Source organism: Heterodontus francisci, chromosome 3 (assembly GCF_036365525.1).
Source record: "Heterodontus francisci isolate sHetFra1 chromosome 3, sHetFra1.hap1, whole genome shotgun sequence".
Classification (NCBI taxonomy): Eukaryota; Metazoa; Chordata; class Chondrichthyes; order Heterodontiformes; family Heterodontidae; genus Heterodontus; species Heterodontus francisci.
Window position 1 is genome coordinate 91,531,040 of NC_090373.1, and position 20,997 is coordinate 91,552,036.

At 41.3% G+C, this 20,997-nt stretch overlaps 1 protein-coding gene across 1 annotated transcript in view; it reads right to left on the bottom strand.

Moving 5' to 3' along the window:
• Positions 1-16,040: 16,040 nt before the first annotated feature.
• Positions 16,041-20,997, bottom strand: part of LOC137352470 (low density lipoprotein receptor adapter protein 1-B-like) — a 154,011-nt gene continuing 149,054 nt past the window's right edge. The window contains exon 9 of the mRNA XM_068017981.1: positions 16,041-19,826. Within this exon, the coding sequence (XP_067874082.1) occupies positions 19,742-19,826 (85 nt within the window). The 3' untranslated portion in view covers positions 16,041-19,741. The remainder of the gene's footprint in view (positions 19,827-20,997) is intronic.

Genomic DNA, 20,997 nt, shown 5'->3' on the forward strand with positions numbered 1-20,997 from the left:
TTGAAAGCTAACTGAACATCAGCCCTCACTAAAGGGATTGAATTTGAATTGCATTATCTACTTTTGCACATGACACTGTGCTTGCCCTGTAGCCAATTGAAGGTGCTGTTTGTTTTATTTCACATTTTTAAACATCAGCAATTAAATGCAAGCATAGAGCTAAAAAGTTTTTAAACATTCTATTGCCTCTGCTATTTTTTACTGCTTTTGAGATACAGCTAAGTCACCAGCAGCAATCACTCACTTTTATGGCTGAATGGATGAATATTGCCAGTGGATAGAGGAGAAAGTGCAAACTAATCAAGCATAGGCTGGGAACAATTTGCAAAAAAGACAGAGCAGGTTTCCCTGGGGATTTCCCCCACTCATCTGCAAAACTTTGGTGGAAGAGCCATGAAACCCTGGTAAACACTTTCCACCTGATTGATTTCATGGAGCTGGAATCTCAGACATATAATGAAACAAATCCAGTCATTCTCAAGGGCTTTTATTTAAAAAGGAATTTTATGTTAAAAGGAGTTTTTGAATGTATATTGTGGGTACATTGCAACTGATCACAGTGCTATTGGCTAAGGAATGTTAAAATCAGCTACAGTTTCCACTTACGATAGCTATTCAGTGGCCCCCTGCCCGACAGTCTGTATGTGTGGATGTAATTGACGACACGACTAGCATCAGATTAGATTAGATTAGAGATACAGCACTGAAACAGGCCCTTCGGCCCACCGAGTCTGTGCCGACCATCAGCCACCCATTTATACTAATCCTACACTAATCCCATATTCCTACCAAACATCCCCACCTGTCCCTATATTTCCCTACCACCTACCTATACTAGTGACAATTTATAATGGCCAATTTACCTACCAATCTGCAAGTCTTTTGGCTTGTGGGAGGAAACCGGAGCACCCGGAGAAAACCCACGCAGACACAGGGAGAACTTGCAAACTCCACACAGGCAGTACCCAGAATTGAACCCGGGTCCCTGGAGCTGTGAGGCTGTAGTGCTAACCACTGCACCACTGTGCCGCCCATCAGTAGTGATGCCAGTTCTAGTTAAATAGCCTGCCAGCGCACTTGTTCAAGATCACACATGAAGAATGAGCACATTGGTACGGAATCACAGGACTGCTGCAAAAACATCAAAGCAGACTGCCACCAGAGTTTAAACCAGCAGTTACTGAAAGTGTAAATCTGTTTGTTTATCAAATAACTTTGCATAAAGTTGTAAGACGACAGCACAGTGGTAATAGCACTGGACTAGTAATCCAGAGGCCTGGACAAATGCCCTGGGGACACAGGCTCAAATCCCAGCATGGCTTCTGGTGGAATTTCAGTTCACTTAATAAATTCAATTAATTAATAAGAAAATCTGGAATTGAAAGTTAGTCTCAGTAATGGTGCCATGAAACTATCATCGATTGTCGTAAAAACCCATCTTGTCCAATGTCCTTTGGGGAGGGAAATCTGCTGTCCTTACCTGGTATGGCTTATATGTGACTTCAGATCCACAGTAATGTGGTTGACTCTTAAGTGCCCTCTGAAACGTGCCTAGCAAGCCACTCAGTTCAGGGGCACTTAGGGATGGGCAACAAATGCTGGCTTTGCCAGCGATGCCCACATCCCATGAAAGAATTTTCAAAAAATCATTAGAATGAATTATTTGGATAACTATGAATACTGAGTGTAAAAGCATCATTTAGATGTAACTAAATACAAATGCATCGAATGCATGAATGGGCTTTAAATGAGGACTCTTACCATTACTAGCTTTGAAATGCAAAATTCATCGCAGTTGCTATAATACTACATTAACTAAGGCAAGACCCACAGTATTAAAAGCACAATGTCAGTTTGGCTCAGTGGTACACTCTTGCCTCTGAGACAGATAGTTGTGTGTTCACTAAAACACTCTGGGCTAGCACTTCAATGCAGTACTGAGGGAAGTCTAAATTGTCAGAGGTACCATCTTTTGAATGAGATGTTAAACTGAGGCTCTGCTTGCCTGTTCAGGTAAAAGAATGGATCCCATGGCATTATTCAAGGAGCTAGGCATTTCTTCTGGTGTCCGGGATATGCCCTAAACTAACAGCAAAAACAGATGAACTAGTCATTTATCACAGTGCTATTTATGAGACCTTGCTTTGGGCAAATTGGCTGCTATGTTTATCTGCACAGTAAGGACTATATTCCAAAACTATTTCATTGCTGTCAGGCGATTTGGTACGACATGAGGATGTGAAAAGGGCTATATAAATGCAAGCTCTTCCTTTCACTCTGTGTGGCAAACCAGTCCAAAAGCTATACAAATATGACTCTTGGGGTTCAATTGTCAGTGAATGATGCCGCTCAAAGACGTGTTGACCCCTTCCTGTTACTTGTCACAGAGACAGCATAGAGCTGAAATCTCATTGTAGTTCATGTGAGTTCACGTTTTCTGATAGCTAACAAATTAACCAAGGTGGACAGCACTTTGAATAGACAGTATTCTCCGTGGGCTTTTCTCACAGTTTAATTTATTTGTGACAAAAGTCAACTAAAGATGTTATCAGTTTGCTACAATTGTGAAAATGAATCCTGATTTTATTCAGATTAGAAAAATGCATAATTATGAACTAAAACTGTAAGGGCCTCGAAATTAGTTTTTGAGATATCAGCATACCAATGCTAAATAGGTACAGCTGGCTTTCCTTTGTCCATTATATTACCTGAAATTTTAATTCAAAATTATTAATGCCCTCATTAAAATAAATGGCAAACAAATTCATACAAAAGCATTCATATTTAATATTTCTAACAGAACACTCTGGCTTATGTTTTAAAGGATTGGTACATGTATTATTCTTCTTTGGCCTCTTTATCTCGAGAGACAATGGGTAAGTGCCTGGAGGTGGTCAGTGGTGTGTGGAGCAGCGCCTGGAGTGGCTATAAAGGCCAATTCTAGAGTGACAGGCTCTTCCACAGGTGCTGCAGAAAAGTTTGTTTGTCGGGGCTGTTACACAGTTGGCTCTCCCCTTGCGCTTTTGTCTTTTTTCCTGCCAACTGCTAAGTCTCTTCGACTCGCCACACTTTAGCCCCGCCTTTATGGCTGCCCGCCAGCTCTGGCGAACGCTGGCAACTGACTCCCATGACTTGTGATCAATGTCACAGGACTTCATGTCGCGTTTGCAGACGTCTTTAAAGCGGAGACATGGACGGCCGGTGGGTCTGATACCAGTGGCGAGCTCGCTGTACAATGTGTCTTTGGGGATCCTGCCATCTTCCATGCGGCTCACATGGCCAAGCCATCTCAAGCGCTGCTGACTCAGTAGTGTGTATAAGCTGGGGATGTTGGCCGCCTCGAGGACTTCTGTGTTGCCATCTGATGGCAAGTATTCTCCGGAGGCAGCGAAGATGGAATGAATTGAGACGTCGCTCTTGGATGACATACGTTGTCCAGGCCTCGCTGCCATAGAGCAAGGTACCGAGGACACAGGCTTGATACACTCGGACTTTTACTTTTGTATTATTAGAGTATATAATTATAAGGCAGAGTTTCCATGTGCTTCCAGCAAACAGCACATACAGAGAACATTGGATGGAAAAATCTGGGACTTCAAGCCTTATACTGTCGAGCAACTTTTGCAAAAATCAATATTTCAAGCTCACTACAGATGCCTATGGTGGAATGAGGACAATTATTGCAACCTACTTTCAGCACACACTAATGTGATCATGATTTGGCAAATCATAGAGTCATAGAGTTATTTCACAGAATCACAGAATTGTTACAGTGCAGCCGGAGGCTATTCTGCCCATCGTGTTGGCACCGGCTCTCCAAATAAGCAATTCACTTAGTGCCATTCCCCCGCCTTCTCCCCATAACCCTGCTCATTCTTCCTTTTTAGATAACAGTCTAATTCCCTTTTGAACGCCATGCTTGAATATACCCCCACCACATTCTCAGGAAGTGCATTCCAGACCTCAACCACTCGCTGCGTGAAAAAGTTTTTCCTCGTGTTGCTTTTGTATCTTTTACCAATTACTTTAAATCTGCGCCCTCTCATTCTCGATCCTTTCATGAGTGGGAACAGTTTCTCCCTATCTTAGGTCTAACCCCGACATTGTCAACAAACCTGCAAACAAGGGTGATGCTGTTGTTGTATGGCATACCGACATCTACCTTGTAGAGGCTCAACGCCAACTTTCAGACACTTCTTCCTACCTCCCCCTGGACCATGACCCCACCACTGAACATCAAGCTACTGTCCACAGGACTGTCACTGACCTCAATCTCCTCTGGAGATCTTCCATCCACAGCTTCCAACCTCATAGTCCCGCTTCGACCTCTTTCCCAAAATCCACAAACAGGACTGCCCCGGCAGACCCATTGTGTCAGCCTGCTCCTGCCCCACTGAATTTATTTCTTCCTATCTTGACTCTATCTTTTCTCCACTGGTCCAGTCTCTTACCACCTACATCCGTGACTCTTATGACGCCCTACGTCATTTTGACAATTTCCAGTTTCCTGGCCCCAACCGCCGCCTCTTCACTATGGACGTCCAATCTCTCTACACCTCCATCCCACACCAGGATGGTTTGAGGGCTCTCTGCTTCTTCCTTGAACAGAGGCCCAACCAGTCCCCATCCACCACCACCCTCCTCCGCCTGGCTGAACTTGTTCTCACATTGAACAACTTCTCCTTCAACTCCACTCACTTCCTTCAGGTAAAAGGTGTTGCTATGGGTACCCGCATGGGTCCTAGTTATGCCTGTCTTTTTGTGGGATATGTCGAGCATTCTTTGTTCCAGTCCTACTCAGGACCCTTCCCCAACTCTTTTTCCAGTACATTGATGACTGTATCGGTGCCGTTTCCTGCTCCCACCCCGAACTGGATAACTTTATTAACTCTGCTTCTAATTTCCACCCTTCTCTCACCTTTACATGATCCATCTCCGACACTTCCCTTCCCTTCCTCGAATTCTCTGTCTCCATTTCTGGGGATAGGCTATCTATTAATATCCATTATAAGCCCACCGACTCCCACAGCTACCTCGACTACACTTCTTCAGACCCTGCCTCCTGTAAGGACTCCATCCCATTCTCCCAGTTTCTCCGTCTCCGATGCATCTGCTCTGATGATGCTACCTTCCATGACAGTGCTTCTGATATGTCTTCCTTTTTCCTCAACCGAGGATTCCCCCCCCCACCACTGTGGTTGACAGTGCCCTCAACCGTGTCCGGCCCATTTCCTGCACCTCTACCCTCACCCTTCACCCTCCCTCCCAGAACCGCGACAGGGTTCTCCTTGTCCTCACTTTCCACCCCATCAGCCTCCATATCCAAAGGATCATCCTCCGCCATTTCCGCCACCTCTAACATGATGCCACAACCAAACGCATTTTCCCCTCCCTTCCCCTGTCAGCATTATGAAGGGATCGTTCCCTCCGTGACATCCTCATCCACTCCTCTATTACCCCCACCACCAAATCCCCTTCCCACGGCACCTTCCCGTGTAATCGCAGGAGGTGTAATACCTGCCCATTTACCTCCTCTCGCCTCACTATCCCAGGCCTCAAACACTCCTTTCAGGTGAAGCAGCGATTTACTTGTACTTCTTTCAATGTGGTATACTGTATTCGCTGCTCACAATGCAGTCTCCTCTACACTGGTGAGACCAAACGCAGACTGGGTGACCGCTTTGCAGAACATCTCCGCTCAGTCTGAAAACATGAACCCAAGCTTCCGGTTGCTTGCCATTTCAACACTCCCCCCTGCTCTCATGCTCACATCTCTGTCCTGGGATTACTGCAGCGTTCCAGTGAACATCAACGCAAGCTCGAGAAACAGCATCTCATTTACCGATTAGGCACTCTACAGCCTGCCGGACTGAACATTGAGTTCAATCATTTCAGAGCATGACGGGCCCCCCATTTTACTTTTATTTTTAGTTATTTTTTCTCTCTTTTTTATATCTTTTGTCTTTATTTTATTTTATTTTATCTGAGTTTGTTTAGTTTGCCTACCCACTTTTTTTGCATGTTTGTACTTGCGGCTGTTCAGTTTTCAGTCCGTTAACACCCTATCTGTACTAATGCTTTGTCTTTTAACACACCATTAACATATTGTTTGCCTTTGCTCCAAGACCTTCTGGTCGGTTATTCTCTGTGACCTTGTCCTATCTACACCTTCTCCTTTGTTATCTCTTACCCCACCCCCACTTTACTTGCTTAAAACCTTTCACATTTCTAATATCTGCTAGTTCTGAGGAATGGTCACTGACCTGAAACGTTAACTCTGTTTCTCTCTCCACAGATGCTGCCAGACCTGCTGTGTATTTCCAGCATTTCTTGTTTTTATTTCAGATTTCCAACATCCGCAGTATTTTGCTTTTATTCTTCCTATCTGCTCTGTCCAGACCCCTTATGGTTTTGAATACCTCTATCAAATCTCCTCTCAGCCTTCCCTTCTCCAAGGAAAACAGTCCCAACTTCTCCAAGCTATCTTCATACCTGAGGTTCCTCATCCCTGGAACCAGTCTCGTGAATCTTTTCTGTACTCTCTCCAATGCCTTCACATCTTTCCTAAAGTGAAGCAACCAAAACTGGATGCAATACTACAAGTTCAACATAATCTCCTTGTTATTGTACTCTATGCCCCTATTAATAAAGTCCAGGATACTATATGGTTTATTAACCACTCTCTCAATCTGTCCTGCCATCTTCAATGACCTATGCACTATATCCAGGTCCCTCTACTCCTGCACCCCATTTAGAATTGTGCCCTTTATTTTATATTGTCTCTCCATGTTCTTCCTACCAAAATGAATCACTTCACATTTCTCCACATTGAACTTCATCTGCTCCCTGTCTGTCCATTCCACCAACTTGTCTATGGCCTTTTGAAGTTTTACATTATCCTCCTCACAGTTTACAATGCTCCTCTTTCACCGTTGCCTGGATTGCATCTTCTTCCTTGGTAAAGACAGATGCAAAGTATTCATTTAATACCTCAGCAATGCCCTCTGCCTCCATGCGTAAATTCCCTTTTTGGTCCTTAATCAGCCTTTTACCACCCTTTTAATATATGTCTATAGAAAACTTTGAGATTCTCTTTTATGTTAGCTGCCAGTCTATGTTCATACTCTCACTTTGCTTTTTTTATTTCCTTTTTCACTTTCCTTCTGAACCTTCTATATTCAGCCTGGTTCTCAGTAGTATTTTCTCCTGGCATCTGTTATAAGCACACATTTTCTTCTTTATCTTAGTTTCTATTGCTTTTGTCATCTCGGGAGCTCTGGCTTTGTTGACCCTACCTTTCCCTTTTGAGGGAACATACCTTGACTATGCCTGAAATATCTCTTCTTTGAAAGTAGCCCATTGTTCAGCTACCATTTTTCCTGCCAACCTGTGGTTCCAATATTTTCATCCCAGATCCGTTCTTACCCCATTGAAGTTGGCTTTCCCTCAGTTAATTATTTTTGGATTGTATTTTGTCCTTTCCCATAGTCAGCCTAAATTTCATCACTGTCCCCTAAATGTTCTCCTACTGACACGTGATCTACTTGGCCCACCTCATTCCCAAGAACTAGGTCTAGCTGTGAAGGAGGCCATTCAGCCCATTGAGTACATGCCAGCTCTTCACGGTGCAATCCAGTCAGTCCTACTGCCCACCAACCCCCCCCCCCCCCCCCCCCGGATCCTGTAATCCTGCAAGTTTATTTCCTTCAAGTAGCCATCCAACTTCCTCTTGAAATTATTGATTGTCTCTGCTTCTACCACCCTCATGGGCTGTGAGTTCCAGGTCATTACCACCCGCTGCATAATCAGTGGCATTTTCCTGTTTTGTCTTGTCGCTCTAAATGTTTTCTTCTACATGATATTAACAGTGAACAAGAGCCCAAATGTCCACCCAAAATCACCCTCAATGTCTTAGTCTGGGTGGGTGGGACAGAATTTGCACAGGAGTGGGAACTGGTTCATTTACCTCCACATCCAAATTGACAAGTGTATTCTGATGCCATGCAAATGAGAGAATTACATCATGTGGCATAATTCCCATTATTTATACCCTAGCAGCACTCAGCACAAGGGTTATCTGTGCATTCCTGACCTGTAATATGGGTGCAACAAGGTCCAGCTTGTACTCCATTAAGTCTGTTGCCTTGTGGAAAGTGTATTTTTATTGACAGCAGGTGCTCTGGCTGACATTGAGAGGATGCTGCATCCAGATAGTGTACCTGAGGACATCCTTAGTGAAAGATCAAATGTTCGATATAATCTCTGATGGAAATCAATCTGCAGTGGACTGTTAAGGAGATAATGCTGCTAAGAGGAATATAACTAAATTAGGCAGAAAAAATAGTAATTCAGTATTTAAATTACTTTGACAATTAAATGCAGAGGACAACTTTACACTTGATAAATGAGTTTTGTGCATTGAATATCATTCTCTGCACCTTCTACTCCTTTATTCTATTCACGTAGTACAACAGACAGCAACAGCTACAGTACTGTGATTTATAGAAGCTAGGATATTCTGTCTCACCTATTCAGATAGATCAGTGGGAGCCTGCTGTCCATTTGGCAGACTTCAGCAGGATTTTCAGTAACAGAAAAGAGGAAGGGACCATTAAATTTGTTTAAATTATAGAAAACCAAAAAGAAAAAACTTGCATTTATATAATGCCTTTCACAATCTCAGGGCATCCCAAAGCACTTCCAGCCGATGAAGTGCTTTTGAAGTGTGCTTACTGTTGTAATGTAGGAAAAATTATAAAGAGTAACACATCTTGGAGTATGCTGAAAGAACATTCATAAACCTTTACTTCAATGACAATAGACTGTTCAATATTACTTCTTGCAATTTATGACATTGTCTCAACCCCTCAATGTCATGTAACACACTTACTGAAAAGGAAATCTAACAACTCTGAGATTATCACAGAATTATCCACGTGTTCAGTGATACAAAGTGCTTGCAAGCTTATAATTTCCAGGGACTGAACTTCACTAATATTATGTAGATTTTGTACAATTCATTCTTATTAAAGGATACTAATACTGAGATGGGCAATGCCTGTTTCAACTTCAGATCAGATATTTTAATACTGTATCTGTAACACATAAGCTGGCAATTTACCCTTTGTTTTAATCACTCCCAATCATTAACCTTGTTATCCTCATGTGGTAAAGAAAGTAAATGCCCTTCGACTTATGAAACCAGTGACGCTGATGCTTCTGCGTCACTTTGCTCATCAATGGCACATTTGCTTGTTCAGGCCGTGTTGGGGGGTGGGGGTGGTTGAGCAAGATGTTCCAGGAAGAGAGCTCCATCTAGTGGTTTGTTTAGGTACAGGCAAACCATAAACTGGTCAAAAATTCAAATGCCAAAAAACTTGCATTTATGTAGCACTTTTCATTGCCATAGATGTTCCAAATGCTTCACAGCCAATGACGTGCTATTTGAAGCCCAGTCACTGTTATAATGTGACACACAGTATAATTCCGCAAACAGCAATCGGAGAAATCACAGAATCACAGAATAATACAGTGCAGAAGAGGCATTTCGGCCCATCGAGTCTGCACCGATGCATTAAAGACACCTGACCTGTCTACCTAATCCCATTTGTCAGCGCTTGGCCCATAGCCTTGAATGTTATGATGTGCCAAGTACTCATCCAGGTAGTTTTTCAAGGATGTGAGGCAACCCGCCTCTACCACCCTCCCAGGCAGGGCATTCCAGACCGTCACCACCCTCTGGGTAAAAGAGTTCTTCCTCAAATCCCCCTTAAACCTCCTGCCCCTCACCTTAAACTTGTGTCCCCTCATAACTGACTCTTCAACTAAGGGCTGCTCCCTATCCACCCTGTCCATGCCCCTCATAATCTTGTACACCTCGATCAGGTCACCCCTCAGTCTTCTCTGCTCCAGTGAAAACAACCCAAGCCTACCCAACCTCTCTTCATAGCTTAAATGTTCCATCCCAGGCAATATCCTGGTGAATCGCCTCTGCACCCCCTCCAATGCAATCACATCCTTCCTATAATGTGGCGACCAGAATTGCACACAGTACTCCAGCTGTGGCCTTACCAAAGTTCTATACAACTCCAACATGACCTCCCTGCTTTTGTAATCTATGCCTCAATTGATAAAGGCAAGTGTCCCATATGCCTTTTTCACCACCCTATTAACCTACCCTTCTGCCTTCAGAGATCTATGGACAAACATGCCAAGGTCCCTTTGTTCCTCGGAACTTCCCAGTGTCAGGCCATGCATTGAATACTTCCGTGTCACATTACTCCTTCCAAAGTGTATCACCTCACACTTTACAGCATTAAATTCCATCTGCCACTTTTCTGCCCATTTGACCATTCCGTCTATATCTTCCTGTAACCCAAGACACTCAACCTCACTGTTAACCACTCGGCCAATCTTTGTGTCATCCGTGAATTTACTGATCCGTCCCCCCACATTGTCATCTATGTCGTTTATATAAATGACAAACAATAGGGGACCCAGCACAGATCCCTGTGGTACGCCACTGGACACTGGCTTCCAGTCACTAAAACAGCCGTCTGTCATCACTCTCTGTCTCCTAAAGCTAAGCCAATTTTGAATCCACCTTATCAAGTTACCCTGTATCCCATGTGCGTTTGCTTTCTTGATAAGTCCCCCATGTGAGACCTTGTCAAAGGCTTTGCTGAAATCCAATAATAGCCTAGAAATTTCAGTGTAAAGAGAAAGAAAAACTTAGGCTTTTGAAATTGCAAAATTGCGGAAAAAATATCTGTTTTACGAATCATTAACTGAAAAAAAAATCCAGGAATTCCACCTTGTAAATCCCTTAATGTGGCTTGTGTGAACAGATTCCATGTAGAACCACTGCATCTTGGCTTAATCAGATAGCCAAACGATATCTCCAATTTCTGAGTCCGAATCATTTATGCATATGGTGAACAACAGCAGTCCCAACACAGATCTCTGCAGTACACCATTTCCCACTTTCTACCACACTGAGAAACTTCCTGTAACTCCTATGTGCTGTTTTCGACTTTATAATGAAATTTTAACTCATTCTGATACTTGATCTGACTCCACACTCCTTGACATTCATCATGAGTGTCTTCTGTGACATCTTATTGAAGGCCTTCTGAATGAACATGTGTACCACATCCACTGCATTGCCCTTGTCTACATTTTCTTCTATTGCTTCAAAGAATTCAACAAGGTTGGTTAGTCAAGATCTTTTTAGAAATCCATGCTATTTTAAAATTATATTCTCCATCTCCAAATGTTTCATGTGATCTTTTAACAATACTACTAGGTTTCCAACCACCCAAGTTAAGTGGGCAGCAGCACCTTAAATTAAGTTCCGTCTCCTATTTTGAAGAATGGCATTACATTTGCTGCTTGCCAGTCCCTGGCACTGTTACTTTTACTATTCGATTCAGGATTGTAATCAGCCCAGCACACAATAGGTGCTTTCTGACTGGATTATCAGATACCCTATCCACCAGTGTCTTAGCAAGACTAGGTGCCCAAAATGTGGGTTACTGCAGCCTATGCAGAGCACCCTGAGCATTGCATCATTTACATCTTAATTTCTTAGTATGTATTGGGCAATATCTTGCACAGAAAGCGTAATGTCATTATACTTCTATCAAATTTTATCTAGATAAATACAGTAGGTGGCAGTCTGCAGTCAAATCCAACCAAAGTGCAAACAAACTTGCAGCACAAGATTAAACTGGAGTCACTGCAACTTAAACGAGTCTTTCCTGGACTGAAATGACTAATGATTTATTCCAATAATTTACTTCCTGCATAAAAGTGCAAAATGTCCCTCTCTAAAATCAATTAACAAGGCAATGTGTCACAAGAGTTTTGTTTAAAAAAAAACTAAGAGGGCTGTGTGCCTTTAAGAGCTAATAAAGGGGATTTCTGTGAATATTGAATGCTGACACTGGGTGTTTGAAGTGTGCAGGCTGTAAAACTTGTATTCAAGCAACCAGGAAGATTTATGACTGCCTTGTTACTTGGTTGTTGAAAGCTTTTAATTTCAATTTTGCAGAGTGAAACAGACCAGGGAGCTGGGAGCAGCTAGCAGTGAGCTGTGATTTGCTGATAGACCCGAGAAAAGACTTATTCTCTCTGAAAAATAAGTCTTGCAACTCTTAGAAAGAAATTCCTCATTTGAGGTGTGATTTTGAGCTGTGGTTTTGACCTGCCTGAAGAGAGAGAAAACACCCAGAAAAAGAGAAGTTGCTACACTCTGTGGAGGAACCCTGCTTTGGAGAAAGGAAGTCTCGTGTTTCAGCTGTGGCAGATTGCTGTTGCCTCCAGTATCCGGAATCCCTGCCTCAAGAATGAGTCCTGTTGCCTTTTGTGTTTTTGGGAGATCCTGAAATCTCAAGAAAGTTTTTACTGCTCGACTATTTAAAAATCCAAGTGCACTTGTTGCTACACCTATTTTCTGAAAGATCTGTGTGATGCCTGCTGCAGATGAATTGCCTTGAACACTTACCCATCACAAGACAGGTTTATCAAACTCGCGTGTAGAGACTTTGAGTGGCATCTGACTATTTGACTCTGATACACCTCACCGATATGGAAATATCCTACCAGACTGTGGGAACTAATTATTTTATTATTCCTAAGAAACTGTTGCAACTTAAAACAACCTTTTAAAACCAGTTAACCATTGGTTTTGTGTGTGTGTATGAGGGTTAGGAAGAATAAGAAGTTATAAAATCTTTTCATACATATAGATTTATCTCATTATCATTTAAAACTTAGCTTATTAATGAATAGTTAATTTTGTTGTTGTTTAAAGAAACCTGGTTTGGTGTGCTTTATTCTGGGGGATAAATAAAGTGTTTAATTTGACTACTTTCCAGGAGATGGGAAACTTTACTAATATGCTGTGACCTGTGGAGTAATGGGACTGAATTAACAGTGCATTACTCCTGCCTTGGTCATAACAAATGTCACTAACAGATTGTACATAAACATGATTAGGTACCTCACAAGACAGAGGTGGTGACATTTGGCACAAGGATAAATTTATCCTGTTACTTGTTCATCACGTCTGATGCTGATAATGAGTTGCTTTTATATTAGTTTTGAGCCTCCCAGCTCCTGATCACCCAACGTTCACTTCTTGGTTCCATGATAACCAACATCATCAACTTGTCCCTATCATCTGGCTTTTCCCCACAGCCTTCAAAGCTGCTGTCACACTTCTGCTGTGCCCCAACCCCGTCAATCCTCTGACATCCTGAAATACATCATTGCCTTGCAAATAAGCTCTCACCACTCCATTTGTAAAGCCCTCGAATCAGGCTCCTGCTCCATCCATAGGACTAAGATCCCATCAGTCACAATCATCAACAATTTCCTATCCGAGTGTGACTCACTGTCCCTCTCATTCTTTTTGTTGCCTTTGACACTGTCATCCAACTACATCCTCCTCAAACATCTCCACCTTCAGAGTGCTTTCTTTTTGTTGTGCTGATGCATATCACCTCATGGACATTACATTGCCACCAATGGTTTTTCCTGCCTTGGCTGCATGACCACCTCTGATGTATACCCATGTTCCATTTTTAGCCCCACCATTTTAACACTAATATTCCAGCTTTCAGTGAAAGCATGAGCCAGCCTTTTTAGATACACTGATGACATTCATTTCAACTACCTTCTACTTTGACCAGAAAGCTTTGCTACCATCTCCAGTTGTCTCTCAAACTAAGCCCAGAAATGCAGAACTTTGGTGCACTCGGCTTGATCCTAAGGAGAGCTTTCTTCCTCATGTGATCCATCACCAAGACCACTTTCTATCACATCCATAACATTGCTAATCCCTATTTCTATTGTGCTTCCTTTACTGTTCAAACCCTAATCCATCTTGAGAAACTTCATGGCTGGACTTCTCCAATGCGCTCCTTGCTTATCTCCCTTTTTCCACCTATAAGTCATACAGAATGCTATGGCCTGTGTTATCATCCACATATAGGGGCATTGGGGATGTGGGCCTATCATTGCTAGGCTTCATTAGTTTGCTGCATCCCAAAGAATGAACATCGTTTCCTTCAAGTGTCTCCATGTTTGCAATTGCCCCTATTTTATGTATATACCTCTCTGTACCCTCTGATGCTGGCCTGCCTCTCATTTCCTTCTCTCTCTGCATTTTAGCTAATGGCTCCTCCTTTAAACATATTGAGCTGAATTTTATGAGTGTGCACCTCCCTGAGCCCTCGCTATATTATGTGCGGGGGCTCATTTAAATAGAGGGCTCGGAGCGGCCTCCCCCGATGATATAGAGGGCTTTTTTAGGGGCTTTAAGCCCTTACAAATAAGTTTAATTTTTAAAGGGTACATATCAATGATTTTTAATACATTTACAAAATAAGTGATGGAGGCCCTTCCCCAACCCTCCCAATGGTCATTTCAGGCAATGAAATGACCAACAATTGATTTATCTAATACCTGAACATCCCCCCCAACCTTCAATGTTTTGCCCTCAACCCCTTCCCACCATTCCCACATCCAATAAAAATTGATTTCCAGCTCCTCCATTCCTCCCGCCCTGAAAATTTTAGTACTCCCCCCTCCCCATCAGGTTCTTGCTCGGAACCCTGTACGGAGTTCCGAAGGTGCGCAGAGCACTAACGGCAGCTGTAATATCGGAATGGGATGGCCACCGCCTGCAGGTAAGTTTATTTAAATATTTTAAATATTCATTTACATATGCTGATGAAGGGCCCGCCGCCAGGTTGTAAAATGCAGCGGGCCTTTCCTGACGTCGCAGGTCGCGGCGTGGGGGCCGGTAAAATTCAGCCCATTGTTCCCACTTTCTGGAATTCTCTCACTCAACACCTGTGTGTCGTCAGTGCTAATGAAATAACAAGTTAACCCTTTGTTCCCTTATCTTACAGCTATCCACTCAGTTAACAAGACAAAATCCTTTTGGTCTGATAAATGGCTCAGGCTTTTTGTTATTATATGTACTTTGTTCTGAAAATATTTCAATTTTTCATTAAGTTTTTTTGAGGACTTGGGTTTTAAAACTGAAAAGGATTCCATTGATGCTGGATTTTTCTTTTAAAAAAAGGTCATCAGAAGGTCTTTTGGACTTGGTTTGTAAATAACCCTTACCAGAAATCACCTATCTTCAGATAGGTGCCCAGCGGGGGCTTTTTGACCTGGGGAAGATGTTTACAGAGAAGTGACAGTTCAACATTTATAGGAGTCAGGAGGCTTGACTCTTGAGATATTGTTTTTGGTTTCGCTTTGGACAGTGAGTAGGGGTGTGGACAGGAGTTCAAAAATCAACCTACCAAGGACAAAACCCCATCTCAGCCGTAACCATCTCTTTGAAAAGCCTATCAGCTTTTCCATCTCCTTGAGATGCTCTTAGAAGCGGGTGTAAGAAATAGAGTAATTGATGTTGCATTCCTCCTGAAAGGCCTGCCTGAAACCCCTGTTGCCACATTTCTCCTGGAAAGCCTGCCAAACTGATCTTCAATGTCACCTAAAAAGAACTGTTCCAGAAAGATCCCAGTGACAGCCCTCTATGTGTATTTGGGATGCCAGAATAAAGAGACAACTGACATCTTTCTATATCTTCTCTTGCTTTCTTCAAGAATTAGCCAAAGTATTTTTTCTTGTAACAGAGCTCGAAAGAGAAAATCTCTTTATTTTTCAGTTAACTGGTGTGTGCGTGTGTGAGGGGCTAAGGTAAAAGAGAACTTTCATATTTCAATCTGTGTATTAATGCTTTGCTTTGTTACTGGTTAAGTCTTGTTTTATAATGAACAGATAATTTTGTTGTTTATTAAAGAAACCTGGTTGGTGTATTTTATTCTGGAATAAAAATAGAGTCTATAATTGACCATATAGGTAACTGGGTAAACATTTAAATATATGTTGTGACCTGTGGAGAAGTTGGACTAGAGAAAACAGTGCAATCCTCCCGCCTCAGTCGTAACAATATTAATAAAATCACTACCACTGCTTTTTACAATTATAGTACAAATTTTATTGAAAATTCAGCACAGTTGTAGACAGTCATTAGAATATATTAAATTGTGAACGATTATTGGAAACTGACAAATTTCTGGAGTTTACAAAATGCTGCCATTATACTACACCTACTTTATTCACAGGCTTATATTATGCTTCACACTCAGCTGACCTACAAGAGACCTCTACCCCATGAGTGCTAACCAACAGACAGAGCTGTTGGAAGTTTTCTAATGTTTTGAGAGTGAGTGTAGATTTACATAAAATTGGAAGTATTAAGGCAGCATTTGCAAAGCTGGTTGGACAGAAATGTCAATGCTATATTACTGAAAAAGTTGCAGTGCAAAGTAGTCCAAACTAAATGCTGTACAACAGAATTCTTCTACAGGCTGCACTCAGTAGAGTCAGTGCAAACAGCAGAAATGTGGAACTCAACAACCTATTTGCATAGATACCAGCAATACAAACTTCAGTCTGCTACTATTAACATTCAGTCTCAAGATTTCTGGCTGAATAACTCACAATTATCACACAGTAAAGCTTCATATTTTGAATTAATTGATGTAATACTACAGAGACCTAATGTTGTTTGTATTTGATTGAGTATTTTGCTCTTTAAATGGCACAGGTCAAGACCCAAATAATCTAATTAGTGAAGTTTACTAATTAATCTAGAAGTCTAGAGATTGTTCTATTCTGTTAAGTACAGTGGCTCTAGATGGTTACAAATTATATTACAAAATGTCAATAAGAAGCTTAACAATGGAATAAATTAGTTACTTCATTTCATTTAAATATGTCACCACTGCCAACATTTTCATTGTACTAGTATAAAATACCAAAACCCACAGTGTATCACCAAGACCAAGCAGAGTCCACAACACAACTTTATTTATTTAAATGCAATGAAAGCTGGTCAAAATATATTTCATATTAATATATAGGTTTTTCAAAATTATAGTACAACAAAATAGGTTTAAAAAACACATTAGCCCAGTGCCATTTTGTTTTTTTAAGGAGTTCTCTATTTGCTAATTACAGCAGCATTGGTTGGTAATGGAACGTCTTTGTAAAGTAACATTTTTATCTTGGGACAAAGTTGCTGCTGGTTAAAAATCTGCAGCATTTCCAGTTTAATTTAAATTCTAAAAATGCTTAAAATGTACATATGTAATTCAAAGAGAAAACCACGAATGACTAGTATTGTTCCCTAGTATGGATGTATTATATATACTAGTTCCAGTTAAAGCTCATTATATCACCGTGTTATCCTTCAACTGAAAAGATAATTTTCTTCACAATTTTAAATCTTACCAGGAATACAAAGGAGACCTTTTGTTGATTTAGATTCACTGAAAGTTTTCAATTCCTTAAAAAAAAGTCCTTGTCAACTTCAAAATTCACAATTAAGTTAACTTCAAGATACTACAGCAACGAGGATTGCAATATTGTGTTTTGAATAATGTGTACAAGCAAAGAAATATTCTCTCTTGTTATTTATCTTGTAATTTATTTGCAATCCATAATATATCAGTATTATAGATAAGTGGTCAAACCTTTTCGTAATTGTTAGATGCCTCCATGTACCATGAGAGAAGTTAAAGTGTGTTACGATTATGCTTTAAAAGTGGCTCTCACTTTTTATTTTGTTTGAAATAGAAACTTCAAAAACTGTTTCTTGTTAGGTATTTAAAACATATGGTCACCAAAACTGACCAGCTTTGTACCAGAATATCTGTAATAATCACCTTTAGCAAGGACACACAGTGTAGAGCAAAATGCATACATCATTTCTCCAAAGATAAAATCCAACAGACACAAACAAAACACAATTTTCTGTAACCTTTCTTTGTCCAGTACAATCAAATGAGTCTATTCACTTGATCTGAAGGCATGCGCATTGAGAATATACATATTCTTTCTGAAAAACAAGTCTCCATTTTTCAATATGGAGAAATTAAATCAAGAATACACTTTTGTTTACAGAATCAAAACTGTGTCCATCTTTAATAAATAAACAAAATTTTTACAAAATTACCTCAAACATTCTAGAATATTAAATTTATCAGTAATCTGCAACCACAATCACTTCGAAACTTGTGGATTAGAAATTGAATTTGTATAGCCAAAGCCAGGAATTCTGTGCAGCTGACCTTGATTATAGTTGCCATTTCATAGCTGAATGTTACAAGTGGAATCCTGTACATATTTGTGTAAATATTAGTTGTAACATCCAGTTTTCAGTATGATAGGAGGTGGCAGATTAATTATCAATGATACTAGCAGTAAATATCTTATCAAAGTTGGCCATATCCCTTGCGCTGGTGCCATTAAGCATATAGCAACTATCTTTGCAAGAATCATGCTATTGAATGACAGACAGGTTGGTTTTTTTTGGTAAATTTCCCCTAATAAATTTATAAGAACATAGGAATTGCTAGGCAAAAATAAGACTAAGGTCCATCTAGTTTCCTTTCTACTATTCTGTTAAGTCGCTGAAACAATGATAATGGAGTTGTTGACTAACCATAGCAAACACTCTCTATCAATTAGTCCACAAAAGGCCCAGAAATGACACAAAGGAAATTCCGGGTGGTGGAGCACTTTGGGAATCAGTGGTCTATAGTCACCATCTTCCACCCAACTACACTATACTAACCACGTCACGTCTCAAATTATTCATCAGCTGTATCCCAAAGTCTTATTTGAAAGAAATCTATCTAAATTATATTTGAGTGAATCAATCAATAAATCTGAATTTCTGTGCCACGAGGGATAGCGCTCGTGAACAGAATTGACCAGAGCACAATTATAGTAAGCATGCCAAATATAAGCTTTTGTTTTAACTGGCTTATTCTCACGGCCAAAATCAGCAGCACATCTGGATTTCTACCAGGCTCACTCCTTTTTCCACAGCCTGGCAGTAACCCCGTCCACACGAGAGGTGAAATCGGCAAGTAGGTAAGGCTGTACTTTTTTCCAATACCAGCTGTGGAGTGTTGACAACAAGTGGGCAAACTATATCCCATTTGGAGATAAAAACAGGAAGTGCTGGAAATACACAGCAGGTCTTGCAGCATCTGTGAAGAGAGAAACAGAGTTAAAGTTACAGGTCTGTGACCTTTCATCAGAACTGTAAGCTCACAGACCTGAAACGTTAACTCTATTTCTCTTTCCACAGACCTGCTGAGTATTTCCAGCACTTTCGGTTTTGATTTCAGATTTTGTTCCCATGTGGAGACTTCTGTTTTGGGTGTTTGATACTGTACAATGCAGCTACCTGCGTGCTCAATGCAATGTGCGAAATCCGACGTAAAAACACATTAAGTTTAGATTTGAAATCACTGCTGCCACCCTCCTTCCCTTTCTCAGCAGGATTACATCTAGATACTTTTGCGTCAATTATTCAATAACAGATATGGTCGTCAAAAAAACAACTGTTCCATGAAACTCATGGTTCAAAACTAAATTCACTTTTTAAAAATCTGATTGGTTATGAAAACATTGAAATGAATAATCAGAAAAAAATTTTGATTTTCAAGCATGTTTTAGCCAAATAGAAGCAGCGTGTTTCACTCCTCTCGGCATGTTCCAAAATCAAGCCCAAGTTGCTGTGGTTAGAATGATATCACAATCAATGAGTGAGAGGCAGCTTTGCTTGAACCAAGCGGTGTGGTGACAAGGTGACTTTGTTTGAGTCTGTAGGTGATGGGCACACCTTGCTCAAGTCCGTGGGTTATAGGAGGGCCACTTCTGCCCAAGAGTCCTGAAGAGCTACTGAGACATTCTTGCACTGTATGTTTGTTCGAGACTCAGCAAGTCTAAAGTGAAAACAAAGAATATAATTATTAACTTCTATTTACAAAGAACATGTCTGTGGGTCAATTTACAAATCCACACTGCCATCAGGGAGCCATGCCCACTGCCAGTGCATGTTGGAAATGTGAGATGCCCACAATTTTCCAAGCGTAGAATTAATTAACCCTTATTTGTTATCCTTTAAGACGACAAATTGTATTCTGTAGCCAATTACATAAAACAAATCAATGAAAACATTTTGAACACTGAAATCAAACGTACGTTATACAAATAAAAATAATGAACGAATTTGCATTTATATATCATCTTTCATTAACTCAATTTTTCTTTTTATTCATTCATGGGATGTAGGCGTTGCTGGCCAGGCCAGCATTTATTGCCCATCCCTAATTGCCCTTAGGAAGGTGGTGGTGAGTTGCCTTCTTGAACCGCAGTAGTCCATGTGAGGTAAGGAAACCCACAGTGCTGTTAGGAAGGGAGTTCCAGGATTTTGACCCAGTGACAGTGAAGCAACGGCAATATAGTTCCAAGTAAGGATGGTGTGTGACTTGGAGGGGAACTTGCAGGTGGTGGTGTTCCCATGCATTTGCTATCCTTGTCCTTCTAGTTGGTAGAGGTCGTGGGTTTGGAAGGTGCTGTCTAAGGAGCCTTGGTGCATTGCTGCAGTGCATCTTGTAGATGGTACACACTGCTGCCACAGTGCGTCGGTGGTGGAGGGAGTGAATGTTTGTAGATGGGATGCCAATCAAGTGGGCTGCTTTGTCCTGGATGGTGTCAAGCTTGTTTATGTTTAGAGATACAGCACTGAAACAGGCCCTTCAGCCCACCGAGTCTGTGCCGACCATCAACCGCCCATTTATACTGATCCTACACTAATCCCATATTCCTACCACATCCCCACCCGTCCCCACATTTCCCTACCACCTACCTATACTAGGGGCAATTTATAATGGCCAATTTATCTACCAACCTGCAAGTCTTTTGGCTTGTGGGAGGAAACCGGAGCACCCGGAGAAAACCCACGCAGACACAGGGAGAACTTGCAAACTCCACACAGGCAGTACCCTGAATTGAACCCGGGTCGCTGGAGCTGTGAGGCTGCGGTGCTAACCACTGCGCCACTGTGCCGTCCGAAGCTTCTTGAGTGTTGTTGGATCTGCACCCATCCAGGCA